Source organism: Gopherus flavomarginatus, chromosome 23 (assembly GCF_025201925.1).
Source record: "Gopherus flavomarginatus isolate rGopFla2 chromosome 23, rGopFla2.mat.asm, whole genome shotgun sequence".
Classification (NCBI taxonomy): domain Eukaryota; kingdom Metazoa; phylum Chordata; order Testudines; family Testudinidae; genus Gopherus; species Gopherus flavomarginatus.
This window is the reverse complement of record NC_066639.1, coordinates 15,874,023-15,893,452: the sequence shown is the minus strand read 5'-3', so window position 1 is coordinate 15,893,452 and position 19,430 is coordinate 15,874,023. Positions and strand designations below refer to the sequence as shown.

General features: G+C 61.4%; 1 protein-coding gene across 1 annotated transcript; it reads right to left on the bottom strand.

Annotated features, from left to right (window-relative positions):
- Positions 1 to 4,878: 4,878 nt before the first annotated feature.
- On the bottom strand, positions 4,879 to 18,304 carry ACADVL (acyl-CoA dehydrogenase very long chain). Its single transcript, XM_050933282.1, has 20 exons — positions 18,193 to 18,304; positions 17,843 to 17,921; positions 16,769 to 16,837; positions 16,358 to 16,430; positions 16,075 to 16,139; positions 15,591 to 15,725; positions 15,331 to 15,475; positions 11,856 to 11,985; positions 11,587 to 11,712; positions 10,906 to 11,104; positions 10,155 to 10,259; positions 9,530 to 9,616; positions 9,341 to 9,403; positions 8,889 to 8,990; positions 8,122 to 8,219; positions 7,852 to 7,924; positions 7,570 to 7,642; positions 6,853 to 6,925; positions 6,477 to 6,552; positions 4,879 to 5,794 (listed from the first exon to the last, which is right to left on the bottom strand). Exons 1-20 carry the CDS (start codon positions 18,252 to 18,254, stop codon positions 5,657 to 5,659), a joined length of 1,971 nt encoding a protein of 656 aa, XP_050789239.1. The 5' UTR covers positions 18,255 to 18,304; the 3' UTR covers positions 4,879 to 5,656.
- Between the last annotated feature and the right edge of the window lie 1,126 nt (positions 18,305 to 19,430).

The window sequence follows — 19,430 nt, the reverse complement described above, 5'->3', positions numbered from 1 at the left end:
CTGGGCCTCTGGTGGGGGGGCAGTGGGGGGTCAGGCTAGGTGGGGGGGGTGCATGCAGTGGGGGTTGTTTCCAGGGCCTTCCCCACCCCCCAAAGATGGGGTGTGCAGAGCTCCAAGGAGAAGGGGAGCCACTGGGCAGGGGAGGTATTTCCAGGGGGCACCCCACCATGGGGCATGTTGGGGGGGGTCTGGGGCAGCCCCCGGGGGACCCCAAGCTGGGACACAGTTCTAGGGGGGGGGTCTGGGGCGGGGCAGCACAGGGGGGACCCATCGGTGGGGTGAGCAGACACAACCACACACACCAAGTCACCGCTACTCCCAAGTGCACCCAGCCGCACCCACAAACCCTGTTCCACACACAGACCCCACCTGACTTGCCCCTCAGTACACTCGAAGCCTGACACCACAACACACACACTCCCAAAATTGGACCTCCAGCTCTGTCACACACACATCCCCAACCCCTTGCCCTCAAACAACGCAACTCCCACTCTGAGCCCCCTGCAACACCTCAACACACACCTGTTTGCTACCACCACACAACTTCAATGCAACAGGCAAACGATCAAATCTGGCGCATCCCAGTTGCTACAGGCACAATCCATCCACCTTCCACACACACACACACACACACACACCCCTCATATAGCCCCCCCACAGAGCATATAGCCCAACTCCCCCCCCCCACACACACATATACACCATTGTACCCAAACAAGACAACTCTCACACCACAACACAGCCTCGCAAAGCTTCACACCGCAACGCTTCTAGCTCTCCCATGCAACCCCACAACTGTACACAGCACTGAAACGCTCCCGCCTTCACACATGCCATGCTCCATGCAACACAACTCAGCTCACACGCCCCCTCACTCAGACAAACCCACAAAACCTGCATCTCCCCACCCGCCTCTCCCCCAGCCAATCCCACACCTCCACACACACACCCTTATCCAACCCCACACTACGCAACACACAAACTCCCGCCTCTCTCCCATCCTACTCCACAACACTACACAAACCTCCAAACACACCCCTCTTACCCAACCCCACACTGCACAACACAAAGTCACACACCTCCACACCTGGCTGTCTACTATCCAACCCCACAACACTACACAAACACCTACACCTCCACACCCACCTCTCTCTCATCGTACCCCACAACTCCCCACAAACTTGCACACCTCCAAACACACCCCTCTTACCCAACCCCACCCTACACACCACAGTCACACACCTCCACATCCGCCTCTCCCCCATCATACCCAACACTACACAACATACAAACTCCCACACCTCCACACTTGCCTCTCTCCCATTCTACCCCACAACACTACACAAACTCCCGCACCTCCACCCCATCCTACTCCACAACACAACCCCACACAAACTCCCACACCTCCACATCCCCTTCTGTCCCCTACAGCCCCCACTCTTTGCCCCAACTCGTACACACTCTGCCATACAACACAGCTCCTACACAACACACAAACACACTTCTTCTCCCGTAGGACACCCCAAACTTTGCCCTCTGCGACATGACAACACACCAGCACATTGCCCGGCCTGTCACGCCCAGGGAGAACCCCCCCGCCGATGTTTGCTCACCCCCATACACAGCTCCTCCCCAGAGCCCCCCCAGCTCTTGTGCTGGGGTGAACGTGGGGGAGTTGGGATAGCTCAGAGGGGGGCAGGGAGGTATCCCAGAGGTGCCATCTTGGGGGCTGAAAGGGGTCCCTACCTCTCCGTTTCCTTGGCATCACGGTGCCCGGCGTGGGGGTGGGCAGTGGCGGGGGGAGACACACGCGCTAATCTGGTAATCTGCCTTCCCAACAGCTGCCGTCTTAAAAGATTGGGAGCCCGGCAGAATTGTGGGTAGCGTAGTTCTTGCCCCGGGGGGTGGGGTGCTGCAAGACACAGCCGTGGGGTGGGGGGGAACTGGGGGCAACTTGAAGCGTGATTCCAGGGGCAAATGACTTTTTGCCGTTGGCCGAGCTTGGGTTTGATTCTTGAACTTTTGAAAAGGTCCTACCAGGGCTAGGCCCCGGGCGTTTACACAGTGCCTGCCTGCCCCCACGCCGAATGCCCAGAAACTGAGTTGAAACAGGAGTGAAACAGACTTTGCCAACCCCAAAGCTCCTGAGACAGGCTCCCCCCCAAAATCATGAGATTGGCTTCAAAATCAGGAGATTATGTGAAAATAATGGGGGGGGGGGTCTTTTTCTTTGCCTTCTGCAAGAAGAGAACAAAGCCATGGAAAGAGAATGATTTTAAAGCTTGGTTCACCTTTGGAACTCCATGCCACATGATTATCCAACCAGCACACCATATACATTGAGACAAATTTTCATTCAGGACCGTAAAACTATTTATAGTCATTTGCATTCATTCACGTTTTAGATTATATTCATAGATTACATATATGCGTTAGTGATCATCATTGTATATATTAGCTTTTATATTAAATATAACATGTAAAGATATTCTACATATTAAAAACAGCTACATAATATTAAATATACAATGATGTATTGTCTGTTATATTAAATACATCGAAAGATGTATTAGCTTATATATAGATTATACAACTTTAGAATAGAGTAAATATGTGTATTAGTTCTACATATTTAATTTTAAAATATTAATTATAATATACAAAGTACATATTAAATATACATATATTTATCTCTATTTCAACTATAATAGGCAAGATATATTATATTTACATATAGACCTAAATATAATATACAACCATTATAGATTTTTATATACACACACACAAAGACATTATATATATTAAATGTACAAAGACCTTTGTTGTATGCAAAGATGTATTATCTTTACGTTAAATAGATATATTAATTATACGTTATATTAATTATAAAGATTTATGTTTCATCTTAAATATTATGGTATCAGAGGGGTAGCCGTGTTAGTCTGGATCTGTAAAAGCATCCGACGAAGTGGGTATTCACCCACGAAAGGTCATGCTCCAACACATCTGTTAGTCTATAAGGTGCCACAGGATTCTTTGCTGCTTATAATATGAAAGGTAATATACCATTATATTAACTCTAAATATGTATTATCTTTACATATATACAATAAATATGCAAAAATTATATTAATTACAAAGATATATTGTCTTTACTTACATTAAATATCTGCATTGAATATAACATACAACCGTTAAATAGAATATACAATCATCTTAATTATAAAAAGATGTATTATCCTTGCATATATTAAATATCTGGAATATTAAATGTAATATACAACCATTATATTATAAACAAACATATCAAATTATATACAATGTATTAAATATGCAAATATTGGTCAATACGCATATGAAAATGTATAGATTACGTTAAATGTATATCGTTCTTTTCATATTAAAACATTATATATACTAAATGCACTAAGCAAAGATTTTGTATATCACATAGCCTATGTCATTATCTACATTAACTAGGTCTCACCCTGAATGTAACAAAAAAGAAACTAACCGCAATCACCAATATTGCCGTGAAAAGTTGCAATTTTGCCGAAACGGCGTGGTTTGGGCTGGAAAACTCGTGAAATGGTTTGAAGCAGCGCCGCACGTTTACGGCTAATTAGCCCATTTGCTCTCAGTGCTGGGATATCCCAGGCCGTTCCATTCCCCCCCGGATTTGATCTTGGGCTTAGCCAGAGCATCGCCTGGGCCTTGTATTTGAAGCCAGCACGAGACGGACACTTGGCCATGGCCCTCGGCAGCCGGGTCCGACGGCCAGTCTTCCTCGCTGTTACAAATTGGTCCCTCGTTCCCGACGTCCAGCCGTTGGGCCTGGCTCTGCCATGCTCCGCTAGATTCAAGAGCGTGTTGATACCCGGGGTTTTCTCCCCACCAAGGGGTATAGACCCAAGACCCCAGGTCACCGCGTTTCCAGAAGCCAAACAGTTCACGAGCCGGAAGACGTTTTTATCCAGCCCTCTGTACCCTCTCCAGCAGTGCCAACTACGCTTTAAAAGGCATACACCTGACCTGGATGCCATTTTCCGGCCTCATGCTCACCAAGGCCATGTCCCAGGGTATATCGCGCGCTCGCCTCGCTTTATGCCATGAATTTAAGCTGCTAACCTGTGGAACTCCTTGCTACATGACACTGAAGCAGCCACGGGATTGCTATAGCCAGGGATACCGTTTCTATATCTGTTGCTGATTCCCCACCATGTGGTGAGGTCCGAGCCCAAGCCAGTGACATGGAGAATTATGAGAAGGGTTGTTAACCCACAGGACTCCCTGCCGCATGATGGTCGGTGAGGCAACCACTTGGTATGCTTACATAGATCACTAGAACCTTGGACTGACCTTCAATCCAATTAATTAGAGCCAGGACCAAATAATGAGGGGTGGGGATGGGGCAGTGACAGGACACCGGGCTAGATGGGCTCATAGTCTGATCCAGCATGGCAGGGAGGGGCCGGGATATTGGGCCACACAGTCCATTCCCGCCACACCTTGATTTCATTCCCTTCCCAGCCCCCCACCCCTTCACAGAATCCTCCAGGTGTTGTTAACCAGCGGAACTCCCCACCACATGGCTGCATCATGCAATACGTAAGCAGCAATTCCTTTTCTCCCCACCGGCTCCTTGGAAATTAGCAGCTCCCCACTGCCCAGGTGGTGTAATTGAGGGGGATCAGGACACTCTGCTCTAACCCACCAGCCCCCACTCCCCTCCCAGAGCCGGGGAGAGAACCCAGGAGTCCTGGCTCCAAGCCCCCCCACCCCGCTCTAACATCCACCTGAGAGTCTGAACCCCAGCTTCCCCCCAAATCCACCCCCCCAAGCAGCCACACAGGGAAGTCCCAGTTGTAACGCATCCAGTCATCCAAAATATTTGATTTATTACTGACAAGGAAACAGCGGCCGGGCCAGGCTCCCCTGTAGCGCTGATGCTGCCTGGGATTGGGGGAGCCTCATTTCTGGAAGCACCCCTGCTTGGAGGGCATCAGTGTCAGTGGGCCCGGTTTTCTCCCACAGGTGCAAAATTTGTGGGCCCCGCCCACCAGCCTGGCACCTCCCCCACCCTAAAACCGACCGGTCATCCGGGGAACATAACGCAGCTATAGCTGATTAAAGCTCAGATCTATCCCCACGGGGGAGAGGGGACTTTTGTAACTCACATTTCCCTTCATGGGGCTGCCTCGAAACAGACATTTACCCCCTCCTTGGGGGAGCCTCAAAACAGACATTCCGTCTCCTTGGGTAGTTCACCCCCTTCCTCCTGAGTAGGCATTTCTCTCCTCCTACAGGGCAGCTCCCGCTGCTTCCTCCAGAGTAGCTTCAAAAATACACATTTCCCCTCTCCTCGGGGAGCCTTGAAACAGACATTTCCCTGTCCTTGAGGGAGCCTCGAAACAAACATTCCCCCCTCCTCCAACAGGGGCACATTAAAGCATTTCCTCAGCAGAAGAGCTATATCCCAGAGGTAGCACTTTAGGCTGGGCAGATTCGGGGAAGGGAAAAGGGTACTGCACCCCACTAATTGCCCCCCAAATTCCCAGATGCTTCAGGGAGAGGGCAGAGGTGTATGCTGGGAAGTGAGAGGGGCCAGAGTGTCCCAGGCACGTCTCCCCTGTCCCCGCTGGAGCTGTGTCGGGGCTCAGAAGCCCAAGGGGTTGGGGGAGACCACACCCCCGTTCTCCACCACGGCCCGGGAGATGCTCCGCAGCTGCTGAAAGGTGTGCCGGGTGCTGTCTGTGCTCAGTGGGCTCAGGGTGGCCGTGAGGCGCTCGTAGGCCTGGAGCGAGACAGGGAGAGAGGGGGGAAGGGAAGGGTGAGAGATGGGCATGGAGACACCCCCCTCCACCACCAAAAAAGTCCTGCCCATCCCCCCACCAGCACTGAGAGGTGAAGAGAGGAGTGGGGGGGAGAAGAGAGGGAGAGATGGCAGAGGGATGGAGGTGTGGATGGAGGGAGGGAGGGAGGACGGCAGGGACAGAAAGCTGACGGAGGGATGGACAGAGGAACGTACGGACGGATGGAAGAAGGGATGGAAGGACGGAGGTGTGGACGGCAGGGACAGACAGAGGAGTGTACAGACGGAGGGAAGAAGGGGTGACGGATGGAAGAAGGGGGGATGGAGGTGTGGATGGAAGAAGGGATGGAGGGAAGGAGGTGTGGATGGCAAGGATGGACAGTGTGTACAGACGGAGGGAAGAAGGGGTGACGGATGGAAGAAGGGATGGAGGGACGGAGGTTTGGCGGCAGGGACAGACAGAGGAGTGTACAGACGGAGGGAAGAAGGGGTGACGGATGGAGGGATGGAAGAAGAGATGGAGGGATAGAAGAAGGGGGGACGGATGGACGGACGGGCTGCCGGGGGGAGAACCGGGAGGGTTGGATCCAGCAGACACCAGGAGCGGCTGGAGGGGGCTTCGGGGCCGTGGGTCTGGCTGGGGGGCTGGCCCCCCTGTACTCACCTCCTCACACCAGGTCTCGCAGAGCAGCTTTTCGTGCTGGGCGGTGGGGTGGGCCTGGGCCAGGGAGCGCGACGCCCTGGAGGGGTCAGGGGGGAGATAAGCCATTAGAATGGGGGCACCCCCAAAAAAATGTAGGACCAAGAACCCCCTTAGAAACACATGGAAAGACCCCCGACCCGCTCCCCCAGAGCCCCCCAGCCCAAGGGGTGAGCCCCCTCCTCCACAGCCCCCCCTCCCCGGATGGAGGGGGGACACCCCAGACCAGCATCCCTCCCTCAATAGCCCCCTCGGACGCCCCTCGCCCCCACCAAGCTCCCTTCGCCCCCCCCAGTCCCATCCCCTCAGCCCTCCCCTGCGACCCCGCCCCGGGCATCACCTGGACAGTAGCACCACCATGGCGTAGAGATCGATAGCCCCGTCCGCCACCCGCTTCAGCAAGAACTGATCATCTGGGGGGGGAATAAAGTGTGTGTGTGGGGGGGTCAAGGCAGAGCCAGCCCCCCAAAGCAATCCCCCTTCCTGCCCCCTCAAACAACCCCCCTTCCATGCTCTTCCCCCAGTGCACCGACCCCCCCAAAAAAACCTCTCCCCCCAAACCTTCCCACCCTGCTGCCATGGGGCCCCTCAACCTTCCTCACCTCACAGCCATGGCCCCCCCCAACCTCGCACTGCCAGGGGGCCCCCCAAAACCTTCCCACCTGCAACCATGGGAGTCCTCCAATCTTCTCACCCCCCAGCCCCTACTGCCCTGGGGGCCCCCCAACCTTCCCCACCCCCCAGCCATGGGGCCCCCCAATCTTCCCACTTCCCAATCTCTCACTGCCCTGGGGGGTCCCGGGCCTTTCACACACCCCTACACAGGTGGCCCCCAAACCTTCCCGCTCCCCAAACCTTCACTGTCCTGGGGGCCCCCCCCCAAACCTTCCCACCTCCCCTCACTGCCCCCTAAACCTTCCCACCCCACCAACCCTCAAACCACCACACGCTGCAGCCCACAGATGTGGGGGGAGGGACGGCGAGCCAGGTCCCCCTCCCCCAGCCAGCCTCATATCGCCCCCTTCCCCCCACCAGGGCTCCCCCCACATCCACTCACCCACAATTTTCTTGCCGTATTTGAGGAGCAGATCCTCCACCGTGGCCCCAAAGAGATCAACCCCGCGCACCAGCTGGGGGGAGAGGGAAAGGGGCAGGGGGAGCAGGGTTAGCAGGCAGGGAGGGCAGACCCACAGCTGCAAATATCCCCCGCCCCTGAGATTCACCCCCCCCCCCAAAAATGGGAGGACCTCATGCAGTCTGTGCAAGTCGGGGGTGCTGGAAGGCGTGGGGGGGGGGAGTCTCCTCACCCCCGGCTGGCCCCCCCATTCCCCAGACTCACCTGCTCGGCACTGGGGTCCAGGTCGGGGTGCACCACGTTCCTCAGGGTGATCCCGGAGCCCAACCCGGCTTTCCTGGGGCAGGGGGGACAGACAGCATGTGAGAGAACCCCCCCCACCACACACACACACACACACACACAAGAGCAGCACCCCCACATCCTCCCCCCCGCACTCCTCCAAGGACCAAAACCTCCCATCCCAGGGACCCCCCCATAGATCCCCCTGCATCATCAAGGGTGCCCCCCCCCAGGGAGGGCCCCCACTGGTACCTGCGGAGACGCCGGGTGACCTCCCGGGCCAGCAGCCCCACGTTCCCCACGGGGCTTTTCAGGGCTCGTTGCAGCCCCCGCAGCTCGTTCCCGGCGTTCTGGGGGGAGGGCGGGGGGTTTCAGTGACCGGCGGGGGGGGGGCACGGACACTCCCCACCCCCTAGAGAGGAACCAGCCCCTTCCCCATTCCAGCGTCTCCCTCGCCCCAGCAAACCCTGTCCCGGGTCTGCTGTCACCCCCACCACCCGCAAGACCCCCCTCACAGATCATCTCCCATCCTTCCCCCCCCCCAACAGCACAGCCCTCCTCCCCCTTTGAGTTCCGCCCCCACCCCCCAAATCCCCTCCCAGCCACAGCCCCCATACCTCTCCCCCACTCCCAGAATCCCCTCCCCCAAAATCTCCCCACCACAGCCCCCCCTTTGAGCTCCTCCCCACCCCCAAAATCCCCTCCCCACCACAGCCCTCCACCACCCCCAAATCTCCTCTGCACCACAGCCCCTTATACCCCTCCTCCACCCCCAGCATCCCCTCCCCACCCTTTGACCTCTCCCATCCCCAAAAGCCCCTCCCCAACACAGCCCCCCCATATCCCCTCCCTCTCCCCAAATTCCTGTTCCCCACAACCCCCCTTTAAGCTCCACCCCCCATACCCCCACCCCCAAAATCTCCCCCCAGCAGCACCCCCTCTGAGATCCTCAAGTAGCCCCTCCCAGTCCCACCCCCATACCCCCTCCTTTCAGCCCCCCCATTCCTCCCCCCACACACCTGGAAGCCATTCAGAGCCACGAAGAGCCGCAGGACGTCGTTGGTTCCCTCGAAGATCCGGAAGACCCGGAGATCCCGCATCACCCGCTCCACGCCGGCGTCCTGGGGGGGGCGGCGTTAGCCAGGGGGGGTCCTGGCACTCTGGGGGACGTCGGGGGAGGGTTGGGGAGGGTGGGTATCCAGGTCCCGAGGGGGAAGTTGGACAAGGCTTGGTCAGCGGAAGGGGGGGGGGTCCCAGTGCCAAAGAAGGTCGGCAGGGGGTGAGGGGGGGTATCCCAGCCCCGGGGGGGGGTCAGACGGGGGTTGGAGGAGGTCCCAGCTCTGGGGGGAGGTCAGGCAGGGCTTGGTCAGCCGGGCATGGGGGAGGGGGTGTCCCAGCGCTGGAGGTGGTCAGCTGGGGGTGGGGGGGATCCTGACACTGGGGGGTAGGTGGGGGGGCCATTTCCACTCACCTGCATGAAGCCCATACCGCCCATAATCTGGATACACTCGTCCGTCACCGTCCAGGCAGCTTCCTACGGAAATCAACCCACAGCCCCACGGTCACATAACCGCCCCACGGCGCCCCGTGCTGGGGGACGCTGGGGCACCCGGGAACAATCCCCCACCGCACCCCCATTCCCCGCCCCACGGAGCCTCACCGAGCCGAAGATTTTGCTGATGGCTGCCTCCGTTTGGAAATCGGTCGCTCCTTGGTCCATGTTCGCGCTGATCATATACGCCATGGACTGCACGGAGAGACAGCACAGCTGAGATGCAGCCACCTCTGGGGTGGGGCGGCTGGTTACCCAGGGACCCCTCGCCCGGTGCTGAGATGCAGCCACCTCTGGGGCAGGGCACCTGGTTACCCAGGGACCCCTCGCCCAGTGCTGAGATGTGGCCACCTCTGGGGCGGGGTGGCCGGTTACCCAGGGACCCCTCGCCCGGCGCTGAGATGCGCCCACCTCTGGGGCGGGGCGGCTGGTTACACAGGGACCCCTCGCCCGGCGCTGAGATGCGCCCACCTCTGGGGCAGGGCGGCCGGTTACCCAGGGACCCCTCGCCCGGCGCTGAGATGCAGCCACCTCTGGGGCAGGGCGGCCGGTTACCCAGGGACCCCTCGCCCGGCGCTGAGATGCAGTCACCTCTGGGACGGGGCGGCCGGTTACCCAGGGACCCCTTGCCTGGCGCTGAGATGCGCCCACCTCTGGGGTGGGGTGGCCGGTTACCCAGGGACCCCTCACCCAGCACTGAGATGCAGCCCACTCTAGGGCAGGGCAGTCTCACCTCAGTGACATACTGCAGCATGGCCATACGTGCCAGCTTCTCCTGGATGGCTCCAAAATTGTGGATTTTGTCCCCAAACTGGGTGCGATTGGCTGCATGCTCCACCTGTCGGGGGGGGGGGGGTGAAGAGGGAAGGCAACCCAACCATCAGGCGTGCAAATATCCCACAATGCAATGGGGTACTTGGGGGAGGCAGAACTCCCACAAGGCAGTGGGGTCGCCGTGGGGGTGGGTCACTGTGGGGAGATGGGGGTCGCTGTGGGGGGGGGGACTGCTGGGAGTGAGGGTCACCACGGGGGCATCACTGGTGGAAGTGGGGGACACCAGGAGAGATAGGGGTTGCCGTGGGGGGGGGGTCACTGTGGGGAGATGAGGTTGCCGTGGGGGGCAATGAGGGGAGTGGGGGGCATCGCCGTGGGGGGAGTGGCATCACCATGAGAGGGACTGGTGGGGACACCAGAGAGAGGAGTGTATGTGGGGGTCACTGTGGGGATATGGGGGTTGCCATAAGGGGGAGTGGGGGGTGTCTCCGTAGCGGGACTGGTGGGGGGACTGAGAGGGAGATGAGGGTTGCCATGGGGGGGGACTGGGGGGAGTGGGATCGCCATGGGGGACTGATGGGGACACCAGAGGGAGATGGGGGGGTCACTGTGAGGACGAGCGGGGGGGTCACTTTGGAGAGATGGGGGGGCGCCATGGGGGAAGTGGGGGCGCCAAGGGGTCACCGTGGGCGCTGGGGGGGGACACTCACGGCCTTGCCGATGACGCCCCGCATGGTCCCGGCCAGCCCAGCCGCCATGCCAAAGCGCCCGTTGTTGAGGATGTTCATGGCCACCTTGAACCCGGAGCCCAGCGATCCCAGCATGTTCTCCGCCGGCACCCGCACGCCCTCGAAGTGCACCTCGGCCGTGTTCGACGCCTTGATCCCCATCTTCTTCTCGGGGGGGCCGCTGCCACAGGGGGCAGGGGTGAGTGCGGGGAGGGGGGCGCCGATGCCCCAAAATACAGCCCCACGAATGTACACCCCAAAATAAAGACACCGGCCAACTCCCCCCATACTGACCCCGCCAGCGTCCCTCAAAACCCATGCCCTGAAATACGGCCTAATGCTCCCCAAACCTATGCCCTGAAATACAGCCACCCCCCCAACAGTCCCCAAAATGTACACCCCGGAACACCCTACCCCTGAAATACCCAAATATACACCCCAGAACGCACCTGCCCCTGGCCAATATACGCCACCTCTGAAATACACCCCACCACAAAAGTCATGCTATGCCCGGAAACCCCAAAACCCCAGGGCCTGCCCCCCACAAAATATGCCCCCCCAAAACACCACCATTTCTCACAGATGCCCCCTAGCAGTAGCCGCCCCTTCTGCCCCTGCCCCGATCCGCCCCCTCCCGCCGGGCTGAGTTTGGGGGATACTCACTGGGTGACCCCCCCAAACCCTCGCTCCACGATGAAAGCCGTCATCTTCTCCTTCACCTCGCCCGTCGCCTCGTTCTTCACGGGGGTCTTGGCGAAGACGGTGAAAAGGTCGGCCAGCCCGCCGTTACTGTGGGGGGCAGAGATGTGGGGGGGTCAGGAAAGTAAGGTATGCCTGGGGGAGGGAGGCCAGCTCTGCCGGACAGAGGAGAGCGCCCCTCTGCTGAGTTCCCAGCCCTGCGCCCCACAGCACCCCTTAGGGCCAGGGCGCACCTGATCCAGATCTTGCCCCCGTCCAGGGTGTAGTAGGAGCCGCAGGGGCTGGGCCGGGCTGTGGTGCGGATGGAGGCGGCGTCCGAGCCGCTGGCCGCCTCCGTCAGGCAGAAGGCAGCGATGGTCTCTCCTGGGGAGGTGAGGTGGAGGGTGAGGTTACACGCTGGGAGGTGTTGCCCTTATAGAGCCCCTCCCACTCATTAGGCCACTCCTCGTTCATTAGACCCCCCCTCCCCATGCTCCCCAAATCCTCCTCTAGCTTCCTGCCTCGCCAATCCTCCCGTACCCCCCCTGCTATGCCCGCTCCCCTCCCTGCCTCGCCAATCCTCCCGTACCCTCCGCTATCCCCGCCCTCCTCCCTGCCTCGCCAATCCTCCCGTACCCCCCGCTATCCTCGCCCCTCCTCTCTGCCTCGCCAATCCTCCCGTACCCCCCGCTATCCTCGCCCCTCCTCTCTGCCTCGCCAATCCTCCCGTACCCCCCCTGCTATGCCCGCTCCCCTCCCTGCCTCGCCAATCCTCCCGTACCCCCCACTATCCCCACACTCCTCCCTGCCTCGCCAATCCTCCCGTACCCCCCGCTATCCTCGCCCCTCCTCCCTGCCTCGCCAATCCTCCCGTACCCCCCGTGCTATGCCCAGCTCCCCTCCCTGCCTCGCCAATCCTCCCGTACCCTCCGCTATCCCCGCTCCCCTCCCTGCCTCGCCAATCCTCCCGTACCCCACCTGCTATCCCCGCCCTCCTCCCTGCCTCGCCAATCCTCCCGTACCCCCCGCTATCCCCACCCTCCTCCCTGCCTCGCCAATCCTCCCGTACCCTCCGCTATCCCCACACTCCTCCCTGCCTCGCCAATCCTCCCGTACCCTCCGCTATCCCCACACTCCTCCCTGCCTTGCCAATCCTCCCGTACCCTCCGCTATCCCCACACTCCTCCCTGCCTCGCCAATCCTCCCGTACCCTCCGCTATCCCCACACTCCTCCCTGCCTCGCCAATCCTCCCGTACCTCCCCTGCTATTCCCGCTCTCCTCCCTGCCTCGCCAATCCTCCCGTACCCTCCGCTATCCCCACCCTCCTCCCTGCCTCGCCAATCCTCCCGAACCCCCCGCTATCCCCACACTCCTCCCTGCCTCGCCAATCCTCCCGTACCCTCCGCTATCCCCACACTCCTCCCTGCCTCGCCAATCCTCCCGTACCCCACCTGCTATCCCCGCCCTCCTCCCTGCCTCATCAATCCTCCCGTACCCTCCGCTATCCCCACACTCCTCCCTGCCTCGCCAATCCTCCCGTACCCCCCCTGCTATTCCCGCTCCCCTCCCTGCCTTGCCAATCCTCCCCTATCCTCCGCTATCCTCGCTCCTCCTCCCTGCCTAGCCAATCCTCCCGTACCCTCCGCTATCCCCGCCCTCCTCCCTGCCTCGCCAATCCTCCCGTACCCCCCGCTATCCCCACACTCCTCCCTGCCTCGTCAATCCTCCCGTACCCTCCGCTATCCCCACCCTCCTCCCTGCCTCATCAATCCTCCCGTACCCTCCGCTATCCCCACACTCCTCCCTGCCTCGCCAATCCTCCCGTACCCTCCGCTATCCCCACCCTCCTCCCTGCCTCGCCAATCCTCCCGTACCCTCCGCTATCCCCACCCTCCTCCCTGCCTCGCCAATCCTCCCGTACCTCCCCTGCTATTCCCGCTCTCCTCCCTGCCTCGCCAATCCTCCCGTACCCCCCCTGCTATGCCCGCTCCCCTCCCTGCCTCGCCAATCCTCCCATACCCTCCGCTATCCCCACACTCCTCCCTGCCTCCCCAATCCTCCCGTACCCCTCCGTTATCCCCGCTCCCCTCCGTTCCTCGCCAATCCTCCCGTACCCCCCCGCTATCCCCACCCTCCTCCCTGCCTCGCCAATCCTCCCGTACCCCACCTGCTATCCCCACCCTCCTCCCTGCCTCGCCAATCCTCCCGTACCCCCCGCTATCCCCACACTCCTCCCTGCCTCGCCAATCCTCCCGTACCCCACCTGCTATCCCCGCCCTCCTCCCTGCCTCGCCAATCCTCCCATACCCCCCGCTATCCCCACACTCCTCCCTGCCTCGTCAATCCTCCCGTACCCCCCGCTATCCCCACCCTCCTCCCTGCCTCCCCAATCCTCCCGTACCCCCCGCTATCCCCACCCTCCTCCCTGCCTCCCCAATCCTCCCGTACCCCCCACTATCCCCACACTCCTCCCTGCCTCGCCAATCCTCCCGTACCCCCCACTATCCCCACACTCCTCCCTGCCTCGCCAATCCTCCCATACCACCCGCTATCCTCGCCCCTCCTCCCTGCCTCGCCAATCTCCCGTACCCCCCGCTACCCCCACACTCCTCCCTGCCTCGCCAATCCTCCCGTACCCTCCGCTATCCCTGTCCCTCCTCTCTGCCTCGCCAATCCTTCCTGTACTCCCACTATCCCCGCCCTCCTCCTCACCTCGTCAATCCTCCCATACCCCCCACTATTCTTGCTCCTCCTCTCTGCCTCGCCAATCCTCCCGTACCCTCCGCTAACCCCAGCCTCCTCCCTGCCTCGCCAATCCTCCCGTACCCTCCGCTATCCCCACACTCCTCCCTGCCTCGCCAATCCTCCCGTACCCCCCGCTATCCCCACACTCCTCCCTGCCTCGCCAATCCTCCCGTACCCCCCGCTATCCCCACACTCCTCCCTGCCTCGCCAATCCTCCCGTACCCCCCGCTATCCCCACACTCCTCCCTGCCTCGCCAATCCTCCCGTACCCCCCGCTATCCCCACACTCCTCCCTGCCTCGCCAATCCTCCCGTACCCTCCGCTATCCCCACACTCCTCCCTGCCTCGCCAATCCTCCCGTACCCCACCTGCTATCCCTGCCCTCCTCCCTGCCTCGCCAATCCTCCCGTACCCCCCCTGCTATGCCCACTCCCCTCCCTGCCTTGCCAATCCTCCCGTACCCCCCACTATCCCCACCCTCCTCCCTGCCTCGCCAATCCTCCCGTACCCTCCGCTATCCCTGTCCCTCCTCTCTGCCTCGCCAATCCTCCCGTACCCCCACTATCCCCACACTCCTCCCTGCCTCGCCAATCCTCCCGTACCCTCCGCTATCCCCACACTCCTCCCTGCCTCGCCAATCCTCTCATACCACCCGCTATCCTCGCCCCTCCTCCCTGCCTCGCCAATCCTCCCGTACCCCCTGCTATCCCTGCCCCTCCTCTCTGCCTCGCCAATCCTCCCGTAACCCCCCTGCTATTCCCGTCCTTCTCCCTGCCTCGCCAATCCTCCCGTACCCTCCGCTATCCCCGTCCTTCTCCCTGCCTCGCCAATCCTCCCGTACCCTCCGCTATCCCCACCCCTCCTCTGAGGCCCCTGGTATTGGTCACTGTTGGTAGACAGGATACTGGGCTGGATGGACCTTTGGTCTGACCCAGCAGGGCTGTTGTTATGTAGTTCCCTCCTCCCCCCACAGCGCTCCTCACCTGTGGCCAGCCGGGGCAGGTATTTCTCCTTCTGCTGGGGCGTCCCATAGAGCAGCAACCCCTTGAAGCCGATGGACTGATGGGCCCCCAGCATGATCCCCACGCCCAGGTCGTGCAGCCCCACGATCTCCACCAGCCGGGCGTACTGCAAGGAAAAAGGATGAGTCGCAGGGCCGGCCGCCCCCTGGGAGGAGGCAGGGCCCTTCCCCTGTAGGGGGCACCAGCTGGGTCAGGGGGGTGGGGAATGGGGGGTGTCTTACCTGGGTGTTGCTCAGCCCCAGCCCCCCCAGCTCAGGGGGGATCTGCAGCCCAAAGGCCCCCAGCTCCTTCAGCCCCTGCATGGTCCGGTCCTCCACTCGTTCCAGCGAGTCATTCGCCGCTGGGTCATTCACCTCCTGGGGGCAAGGGGGAGAGGGGGAGTCTCAGGGAGGGACCCCATCCAGGCCGCTGCCCACCCACCGGCACCCCCAGCCCCCCCCCCCACAGCACCCCCAAACTCAACCCTAGCTGGTCTCCGCTGGCCTTCCGGCTTAGCCCCCCCCACAAACTCAGCCCTTCCCTCCCAATCTCAGCCCCTTCCCCTCACCCATGTCTCCCCATAGCCCCTGAAAACAACCCCAGCCCCTCCCCATGGCTCCCCCAGCCCAGACCCCAGCTCAATCCCTTCCCCTTATTCCAGGCCTTTCCTTTCAGCCCCCCAAACTGAACCCCAGCCCCTCTCCCCCAAAACTCATCCCCCCTCACCTGGAAGAAACGGCTGACGGGTCCGACGAGCTCCTTCAGGAACTGGACCTGATCCTCGGTCAGCACTGGGGGGGCGGGGGAAGAGTCAGGTGGTGAGTGATGGGGGGGACCAATGACATTGGGAGGGTTCAAGCTCCCTGCCCCTAACTTCCCCCTCCTCCTCCTTGGAGTCACCCCCCAAGCCAATGGGGCAGCTCCCTGCAGCCCCACCTCCTCCCAGCCCCACCATGGGGGCAGCAAGCCCCCCACCCCCTCGACTCCCCCTACACCAGCTCCCCCTTACCTGAGGGGTAGGGGAACACCTGCTCCGTGGTCATCCGACCCTGGAACATCCCCATGGCAAAAGACTTCGACTCCTGGGGTGGGGGAACAGAGTGAGGGGGGGCAATCGGGGTCTTGACCCTCCTCTTTGGACTCCCCCGACTCAACCTTGAACCAGGGGAAAAATGGGGGGGGCAACCCCCCATACACCAGCAAGCGCTGTCAATTCCTTTCCAACCAGAGAGGGACCCCCCCCCACATCAGACCCCGGTGATCCCCCCTCGAACCGGGGTGGGGGGGAGATTGTGTGGGGAGGGGTTTCCATTCCCCCTCGAACAGGAGTGGGGAAATGAGGTTAAAGGAGAGACCAGATCCACAAACCCCTTCCCCACCCCGGGACCCTGAGCGGGGTTTGGGGGTGGGGCGGACGTACCTCCAGCAGGGACTTGCTCTTGGATGCGGTCTGGGAAGCCATCCCTGCCCCAGCCTTATCCAGCACAGCCTGCGGGGGATGACAGAGAGCGTCAGTAAGGGGCTGTGGGTCGGGAGTGAGGGGCACCGGCAGAGTTGGGGGGGGATGAAGGGGCTGGTATTGTTCTCAGGGGACCAGGCCAGATATTAAAGCCTCCCTTGGTCTCCTTCCCGCCCCCCCCACAAAAGCTCGGCTGTCACCTTTCCTCTAAATACTTGTGTCCCGTGACTAATCCCAGAATAACAAAACCTTTCACCCAGATAAATTCGCAGAGATTGCAGGTAACACAAGGATTAAAAAGAAACGCGGCCAACTCTGCGGGGGGTTGACCGGTTATTCAGGACCCTTTGCCCGGAGATGAGATGCGGCCACCTCTGGGGCGGGGTGGCTGGTTACCCAGGGAACCCTTGCCCAGCATTGAGATGCAGCCACCTCTGGGACGGGGGGGGGGGGTTGGTTACATGGAGACCCCTCGCCTGGCGCTGAGATGGGGCCACCTCTGGGACGGGGTGGCCAGTTACCCAGGGACCCCTCACCTGGCCCTGAGATGCAGCCACCTCTGGGGCGGGGCGGCTGGTTACCCAGGGAACCCTTGCCCAGCATTGAGATGCAGCCACCTCTGGGGCGGGGCGGCCGGTTATCCAGGGACCCCTCACCTGGCGCTGAGATGCAGCCACCTCTGGGGTGGGATGGCTGGTTACCCAGGGACCCCTCACTCGGTGCTGAGATGTGCCCACCTCTGGGGTGGGGTGGCCGGTTACCCAGGGACCCCTCACCCGGCGCTGAGATGTGCCCACCTCTGGGGCGGGGCGGCCGGTTACCCAGGGACCCCTCACCTGGCGCTGAGATGTGCCCACCTCTGGGGCAGGGTGGCTAGTTATACAGGGACCCTTCACCCGGTGCTGAGATGCAGCCACCTCTGGGGTGGGGCGGCTGCTTAACAGCCTCACTGGAATTTCGGGGCAGGACGTGAGGAATTGATGGAGATTGTGGGGAGTGCGCCCCCCGCTCAGTCCCCCCCCCGCACGTCCTTACCTCAGCAGCGTGGCTGCTATACAGACAGGCGGCAGGGGGCAGCGGGGTAGGGTATGTCCCAGCCAGGGGCCCCCCAGAGCTGGGGAGAGACGGGAACGGGTCAGCAGTGGGGCCCTATGGGGGGAGGGGAAGCGAGGGAGGGGCAGCCCCTTCCCCTGCTGCTCCCCCCCCTTTGGAGTCACCCCACCCTCTCCCCTCCCCCACCCACTTCCTACTCCTGGCCCCCCCCACACATCCCTTTCCCCCAACCCTTCCCCTCCCCCACCGTTATAATGCCCCCACCTCCTACTCCCCCCACATCCTTTTCTCACCCCCCACCCCACCCCACGATCTCTGCCCCCCCCCCTCACCCGCGGGGGGGGCGGCGCAGGAGCCGCAGGCAGAGCCCGGGGGCCGCTCTCGCTCCCCGCATGGTGCCGGGTCCGTCTGTCCGCCCCTCCCCGCAAGGTCAGCGGGACCCGGCCAGCCCCGCCCCCCGCCCCCACCCATGGGTGCGGAGGGGGGGAGGGGCCTGCCTAGGCCGGGGAATCCTGGGAAAGGCCGCTCGGGTGGGGGGAGTGACGTCATGAGGAACACGTCACGGTCCGCCCCCCGAATCACCCCCTCCCCCACCCCAGGGATCCCCCTACAGACTATTCCCCCCCCCAGCTCGCAGCACCCACCCAGGGATCCCCCCTACACACTATTTCCCTCCCCCGGCTCATAGGCCCCACCCAGGGGTCCCCCCTACAGGTTATTCCCCCCCCGAGGCACACAGGTCCCCCCAGGGGTCTCCCCTGACCCGCCCCTCCCCCCACCCCAGGGATTCCCCCCTACACACTATTTCCCTCCCCCGGCTCATAGGCCCCACCCAGGGGTCCCCCCTACAGCTTATCCCCCCCCCCGCGAGGCACACAGGTCCCCCCAGGGGTCTCCCCTGACCCGCCCCTCCCCCCACCCCAGGGATCCCCCCTACAGACTATTCGCCCCCCCAGCTCGTAGCACCCACCCAGGGATCCCCCTACAGACTATTTCCCTCCCCCGGGTCACAGGCCCCACCCAGGGGTCCCCCCTACAGTTTATCCCCCCCCCAGGCACACAGGCCCCCCCAGGGGTCTCCCCCGACTCGCCCCTCCCCCCACCCCAGGGATTCCCCCCTACAGACTATTCGCCCCCGGCTCGCAGCACCCACCCAGGGGTCCCCCCTACAGTTTATCCCCTCCCCGAGGCACACAGGCCCCCCCAGGGGTCTCCCCCAACTCACCCCCGTCCCCCCACACCCAGGGATCCCCCCTACAGACTATCCCCCCTGGTCACAGCCCCTCCCAGGGTGGCCCCCTACAGTCTATTCCCCCCTACGACTCAGACCCCTCCCACCCAGGGACACCCCCCGTCTATTCCCCCCCGGCTCGGAGCCCCCCCACACCCAGGGGTCCCCCCCTACAGTCTCTTTCTCCCTGGCTCACAGCCCCCCCAAGAGGGATCCCCCCACAACCCATTCCCCCCACCCCCTCTTCACTTCCATGCAAATTTTATGTAAAATACATGCAAATTAATTCCCTGGGCATGTGATGGGGCAAGGCTGTTTGGGGGTTCCCCTGAGGGGTGT

Bases quoted from the DNA above. Each gene is read 5' to 3' on its own strand.
- ACADVL (XM_050933282.1), bottom strand. From the start codon at position 18,254: ATGCGGGGAGCGAGAGCGGCCCCCGGGCTCTGCCTGCGGCTCCTGCGC. The intron at 7,925-8,121 runs GTACCAGTGGGG...CCCCTGCCCCAG, and splicing joins GTCACCCGGCGTCTCCGCAG to GAAAGCCGGGTTGGGCTCCG. The intron at 6,926-7,569 runs GTGAGTGGATGT...TTCCCCCCCCAG, and splicing joins ATACGGCAAGAAAATTGTGG to ATGATCAGTTCTTGCTGAAG.